Source organism: Fusarium graminearum, chromosome 3 (assembly GCF_000240135.3).
Source record: "Fusarium graminearum PH-1 chromosome 3, whole genome shotgun sequence".
Taxonomy (NCBI): domain Eukaryota; kingdom Fungi; phylum Ascomycota; class Sordariomycetes; order Hypocreales; family Nectriaceae; genus Fusarium; species Fusarium graminearum.
The window spans coordinates 4,868,833-4,875,114 of NC_026476.1; the positions used below are offsets into that span (position 1 = coordinate 4,868,833).

Consider the following 6,282-nt stretch of genomic DNA (forward strand, 5'->3'; position numbering starts at 1 on the left):
TTACTGCACGGGATGAAGGCGGAGCTTTGGCGCATGAATATAAAAAAAATAGTCATTGGAATTATATCAATTATACCAGATCCTTTCCTTGAAAACGCCACGAGCTGAGCCTCTAACTAAAGGTATCTGATTTAACCGGGAGGGAGCTGGCTGGCATCAACAACATCATCCGCCTCCATAGTGACAGCCTCCTGGCTGGCCTCGTTCAGAGGAGATCGGGGCAGAGCCATCAAACCTGTGCGAGCAGACTCGAGGATGCCGAATGGGGCAACAAGCTTGAGGAACGAATCGATACGGGACTGCTTGGCGGAACTAGGATGTGTCAGTATCTTGTAGGGTCTCAAATGCGACAATTGACTTACACTTCGACAATACAGCTGCTGTTGCTAATGTCCAGAACCTTACCGCCGAATTGATGAGCAAAGTAAGTGATGGACTTGAGATGCTCATGCTTGTGTCGGAGAGCCTGACTGACAGCCAACTTGCTAGGGTGGAAGTCCTTGGCGGTATCGGAGATGCTGCGCTCAATGGCCTCATGAGCGTTGTCGACATCGTACTCGCCAGCAGCAATCTCACGGTGGTGGTTGAGAAGCTCCTCAAAGTACTCAGGTCCAAGAATGTTGATCTTGGCGAGGAGAAGCTCGCGCTGGACGAGAGCAGCGGCGGTGTAGTCGAGAACGGCCCAGACGGGTACCAGATCCTCAAGCTGTCGGCGAGCCTGCTCGACAACGCCGTCCTGACCTGTGAGGACAATGGTCATGCGGGACAAATCTTCAACCTCGGTGTTACACACGACAAGGGAGTCAATGTTGAAACCGCGAGCAGCCAGAATACCAGAGACGCGGGACAAAACACCGGGCTCGTTCTGGACAAGGCAGTTGAGGATATGTCGCTTAGGAGGAACGGTAGATGGAACGGGGGTCTCGTAGAGGATGTTGGAGACGGCGGACTGGGCGGACCAGGCGGGAGGGTTGTCGCGCACGGGAAGAGGAGCAGAGCGACGACGAAGTGCCTTGTAGGCGATGGCAGAGGTCGAGGAAGAGCTATATCGCACAGCGGCGACGCCCCTCGCGGGGGCTACCCAGCGAAGGGAAGCAGTCAACGACCGCAGAGATGCCATCTTGTAGAGACGTGAGAACAAGTAACGGTTCTCTAGTCAGGACAAGAAGCTTCTTTTTTGCGGGAAAATAGCAATTGTTCAATGCGAGAAGACAAGATGAAGGTGACTCAGGGTCAGTGAGAGACAGCTCGAGGGAATATGCCGAAAAAATCAATGGGCCATGGAGAGGCCGGTAACCGGAGGCTGCGAGGGGACGGGGGCAGTTGTTTTGCGGGGGCGCGGATCAGCTCGGCAGGGGTCCGCTGTTCGGAGTTGGTCAACATTGCCCGGACAGACTCACTACTAAGGGAATTTAGGGTAAGTTACATATCGCATCATACGAGAATGTATTATTTAGGCCTGATGGCTAAAGCAAGCATCCGGTTAACAGAATCCAAGTAAAGTAAACTGGTAGCAAACCATTTATGCTAGGTAAACATCACAAGTTCGGAGCTTCTTCACTATGGCTTCATCAACTTCACCGTTTTGAAAGTGTGGTTTGGTCAATTCTTGATTTGGCTTTGACACTGGTTGGTGAATGCAAATAAGCAATGGCAATAAGAACTAAGAAAAGACGAACAGGAAGGGAAAAACGCAGAAACCCCATTACTTATAGAGATAACTCAAGTTAAAGAAGAGGGTTCATGTCCTTCAATCATGCTTATGCACGCTTCCTATTACAGTACATGGTAATCAATGCTTGATTCCCCAGATCTAATTCACCCCACCGGTAGCACAATAGTCCAATGAAACTTGCCTCCTAAGGTATTCACAAAAACTAGTTCTAGGGCGAGACATTAGATAACTCAACTACATGAAGCTACTCCAAATATTTGGTCAGTCAATTGATAAAGCCCGATTATTGAGTTTATAGTCGTGCTGAACCAATTGTTGCAGTTCAACAATTACTTAGTACTCAGCTTCCTACCATTCGCAGGCTCTGGGTACAGGCACAGCATACAGGCGATACCTTGATACGCCACATGTGGCGGTAGTTGTTAGAGGACGTGCAGTTAGCCTGCATAAGGCCTGTCGAAAGCACCAGCCTTTCTCTTCCCTCGACGATCAACGGCTACTCCACTTCAACACATATACATTCTGGTTGCTGTTTTTTTCCCCCGACAGGCATCATTAGGTGGAATCGTATCGACAACCGACGATCTAAACAATCGACGCTTCACTTCCTTCTCAAAATTTGACTTCCGACGCGCAAAGATTTCAACCAATATCACAAGCATTTGTCAATATTTACAACTCGCCCGGTATGGATGAATCCGAACGCCGAACCGTCAAGCGCTCGCGCTTCGACCAAACAGAACCAGAACCCAAGAGGACATCGCGATTCGACCGCCGCTCTCGTTCTCCTCCGTCGCGTCGCTCTGAATCTGGCAGAGACCGTAGCCCCGTCACGAAAGACGCAACCCCCGAGACGAAGAAGTCTCCAACTGATGCCGCTGCCGCTGCTGGTATGTATTTTCTATTTGTTCTGGGCGTCGTGTTTTAGACTTTGTGCCGACTCGATTTTTCAACAATGGCCACTAACATTGACGATAGCTGCCGCTGCTGCTCGAATCAATGCCTCTCTTCAAGCTCGTAAAGGAATTCAGCATGTCGACGTCCCTCCCATCAGGTCCGCCGACACCGAATCACCACCGCCGCGATCAACTTCGACTCCCCAGACTTCGAACAAGATAGCTCCTCCGCTCGATACGGAGATGTACGTTGCAGATGGTGACTACATTCAAGATATCGAAGTCAATGACTTGAGGAACCGTTACCTCCTGACCAAGGGGGCGACACAAAAAATGGTAAATACTCCTGATTCTAAAGCACTGATGTTCCCAGAGGCCTTGTTTCGTACTGTCTTTTGCGCTTGAATCGAGAACATCATGCTTACACAGCTTGATAGCTCGCTTCAACATCCACTTCGTTTCTCCTGCTGACTCCCGCTTGATTAGATCAAAGATGAAACCGGTGCCGGTACGCAGTCCCTTTAATGCTTTCATAGGATGCCATATTGACTTAGCAAGATATCACCACCCGGGGCAATTACTATCCTAACAAGACCATGGCCACGGCCGGTGTAAGTAAAGCAGTCTTCTCGGGCGATGATCGTTCTAACCGGCCATAGAAACCCCCACTGTACCTCCACATCACGAGCACGAGCAAGGCTGGCCTTGAGGCCGCTGTCGCCAAGATCAACGAACTCATCCAGCAGGAGCTTCCTCAGCTTGTTGACGAGAGACGTTTCCGCCGCCGAGATCAGGAGCAGGTTGAGCGCGACGAGTTTGGAAGAGTAAGGGTTTCACGATTGAGTTATAGGGTGGATGCTGACAATTTGCCTATAGCGTAAATGGCCCGAGGAGAAGATCCCGATAAGCTTGGAGCCTGTGCATGGTTTCAACCTGCGTGCTCAGGTTGTCGGACATGGCGGTGCTTATGTCAAGCATATCCAGCAAGAGACCGGCTGCCGTGTGCAGATCAAGGGTCGAGGATCCGGATACCTTGAGGCCGCTACCAACCATGAAAGTGATGAGGATATGTTCCTCCACGTCACGTACGTTCGGCCATTTTTATGCGAGAGCATTCAATCTGACATATTTGTAGTGGACCCGACGCCAACATGGTCGAGAAGGCCAAAGAGCTCTGTGAGGACTTGATTGCCAATGTCAAGGAACAGTATGAGGAGTTCAAGAGCCGCCCGCCTCGCTACGGCGGTGACCGCTACGGAGGAGATCGTCATGGAGGCGACCGTCACGGAGGCGATCGATACAACGGCGGCGGTGATCGTAACCATTCCCACGGTGGCTCACATGGTGGTTCTTACGGCGGATATGGTGGTTATGGAGCTAACACAGGCGGTGCTGCCAACAGCCCAGCACCTGCTGCCGGCGTGAGCAGCCCAACTAACGCCGCTGACTACGCCGCCCAGTACGCCCAGTACTATGGCACCACAGACCCTTACGCTGCCTATGGCGGTTATGCTAAGTTAGTTTCCTCAGATATGCTCAGTTTCTTACATTTCCGTACTAACCGTTGGACACAGCTATGTTGCTATGTATCAACAGTACTACGGTGCTCAGGCTCAGGCTCAAGCACAAGCACCCGGAGCTCCCGGCGCCACTGGACAATCGGCGTCACCACCTCTGCCCCCAAGTGAAGCGGCTCCTCCGCCTCCTCCGCCCAGCTCGGCACCCCCACCCCCTCCACCTTCTGGGCCTCCACCCGGAACTGGAGGTAGCTATGGCTCGGTACGTAGAGTAGATGCTGGGAATGTTACTTCTTACTCTGCAAGATCTCCGTTTCCCTTGATATATGCTAATATTTCCCAGGTCCCTCCCCCACCCGGACTTTAGTCTGTACTCTTCCTATACAAGGAGTCAGCCATGTTCACAGTCCGAAACTGAAAGAAAAAGCTAGCTGCTATAGATGGAACTCATCGGCTCTGTACGTGAACGCTCCAGTTTGCATCGCGGAAAGAAGGGTGTTGATTCAGGTCTCATATACGATTTCTCGCTGTTGAGTAGGAACCCGCATCGACCATGTTCAATCATACGGGAACGATTAAGAATAGCACTTCTGCTTTCCAGTAGGTTGCAAAATTTGTTTTTAGAAATGACTCTATTGCAGGTCGAGAACAAGGACAATCGCAGTGAAGAAGGTGATGCTATCAGGACATTTGTTATCTGACAGAACTACTATACTTAGGGACAGATCAATGACATTCGCCCGTAATGATGTAGATACTAACAGCGAAAAGGGTCATGTATTTGTAAACTCAAAGTATGTATGAAACCACCTTTGTTCATAGTTTCATACTGTAGTGTCATAGGTACTCAGAGAACTCGTATGTAGGTCAAAGCCATGCTTGTTAGTGAGGGGCCGACTGTCTTATCGATAAGCATCGTGTCTTTGTCGCATTTCCAGGTCGGCTTATTCTGCCACTTTATTTCACCTACATACTGTACAAGACAACTTGAAGACGCGCAAAACCAAAACGTCGCGTTCCTTACATATACTCATACGTAATTGTGTAAAATATGACAAAATGAGCCATCAAAGATATCCCTCCCACGATCCTATCAAGGAGCCCCATTCGATCTCCCTCAAGGTCCTTCGGTGAGCCAGCCATTGACTTCGCAACCCTGTTGTATGGTAGGCTTCGTGTAGCTAACGTGCTATCATTGCTGTAAAGACTCTCACGCCCATCTCTCGTCACGCAATATCCTATCGACTCTCCATCTTCAGTCGGTGCATCTATCAAGTCAGCTCCGATTCCGGCTTCACTCGCGTACCACTCCCAAGTCGCCTCAAACCCGACCCCCTTCCTCCTCAGTCCTGTCGTCAACCTTCCGGTATCGTTCGGATCTGCATATGTTGGCGAGACTTTCAGCTGTACGCTTTGTGCGAACAATGACCTACCGCCCGACGCCGCAAAGAATATTCGCGATGTGCGCATTGAAGCAGAGATGAAGACCCCAGGCATGGGTGCTGTACAGCGTCTTGAACTCGGTCCACCCAACAGCCAGTCCGAAGCAGATCTACAATCCGGCGATACAATGCAGAAGGTGGTATCCTTTGACCTTAAGGAGGAAGGGAACCATGTGCTCGCAGTGACAGTGAGTTACTACGAAGCGACGGAGACCAGCGGACGCACGAGAACGTTTCGCAAGCTGTACCAGTTCATCTGCAAGGCATCACTCATCGTGCGCACCAAAGTGGGCTCGCTGAAGGCCGAGGACACCCAGGGACACGGGCGGTGGGTGCTGGAAGCACAGCTGGAAAACTGCAGCGAGGATGTGGTACAGCTGGAGAAGGTCGTCTTGGACACGGAGCCTGGCCTGCGGTATCGCGACTGTAATTGGGAGGCGAGCGGGAGCGCGAAGCCGATGTTGCACCCGGGCGAGGTGGAACAGGTCTGTTTTGTGGTTGCGGAAGACGGAGCCGAGACGGGTGTTGAGGTGACACCGGACGGGAGAATCATATTTGGATCATTGGGGATTGGTTGGAGGGGTGAGATGGGCAACAGAGGGTTCCTGGCTACCGGAAAGCTGGGGACTAGACGAGCGGCACGATGAAGAGATTCGGATATGATGAATGAACGATACCCATGAACGATTGACCGGCTTGATCAAAGACGACATTCTGTCCACGATGCGTGTTTATTTATTCGTGGTTCTGCA

General features: G+C 51.1%; 3 protein-coding genes across 3 annotated transcripts; 2 read left to right on the plus strand and 1 right to left on the minus strand.

The window, feature by feature from the left end:
- Nucleotides 1-32: 32 nt before the first annotated feature.
- FGSG_06282 (acetolactate synthase small subunit) lies at nucleotides 33-1,264 on the minus strand. The gene is made up of 2 exons (XM_011326630.1): nucleotides 363-1,264; nucleotides 33-312 (listed from the first exon to the last, which is right to left on the minus strand). The coding sequence occupies exons 1-2, from the start codon at nucleotides 1,118-1,120 to the stop codon at nucleotides 132-134; spliced, it is 939 nt and encodes a 312-aa protein (XP_011324932.1). The 5' UTR covers nucleotides 1,121-1,264; the 3' UTR covers nucleotides 33-131.
- A 948-nt stretch (nucleotides 1,265-2,212) lies between these two features.
- Nucleotides 2,213-4,731, plus strand: FGSG_12899 (uncharacterized protein). Its single transcript, XM_011326631.1, has 9 exons — nucleotides 2,213-2,565; nucleotides 2,654-2,907; nucleotides 3,058-3,079; nucleotides 3,130-3,182; nucleotides 3,231-3,395; nucleotides 3,448-3,656; nucleotides 3,707-4,087; nucleotides 4,146-4,350; nucleotides 4,432-4,731. Exons 1-9 carry the CDS (start codon nucleotides 2,364-2,366, stop codon nucleotides 4,453-4,455), a joined length of 1,515 nt encoding a protein of 504 aa, XP_011324933.1. The 5' UTR covers nucleotides 2,213-2,363; the 3' UTR covers nucleotides 4,456-4,731.
- Nucleotides 4,732-5,147: 416 nt separating this feature from the next.
- FGSG_12900 (uncharacterized protein) lies at nucleotides 5,148-6,177 on the plus strand (the record flags this gene model as incomplete). The annotated part of the gene is made up of 2 exons (XM_011326632.1): nucleotides 5,148-5,218; nucleotides 5,295-6,177. The coding sequence occupies 2 exons, from the start codon at nucleotides 5,148-5,150 to the stop codon at nucleotides 6,175-6,177; spliced, it is 954 nt and encodes a 317-aa protein (XP_011324934.1).
- Between the last annotated feature and the right edge of the window lie 105 nt (nucleotides 6,178-6,282).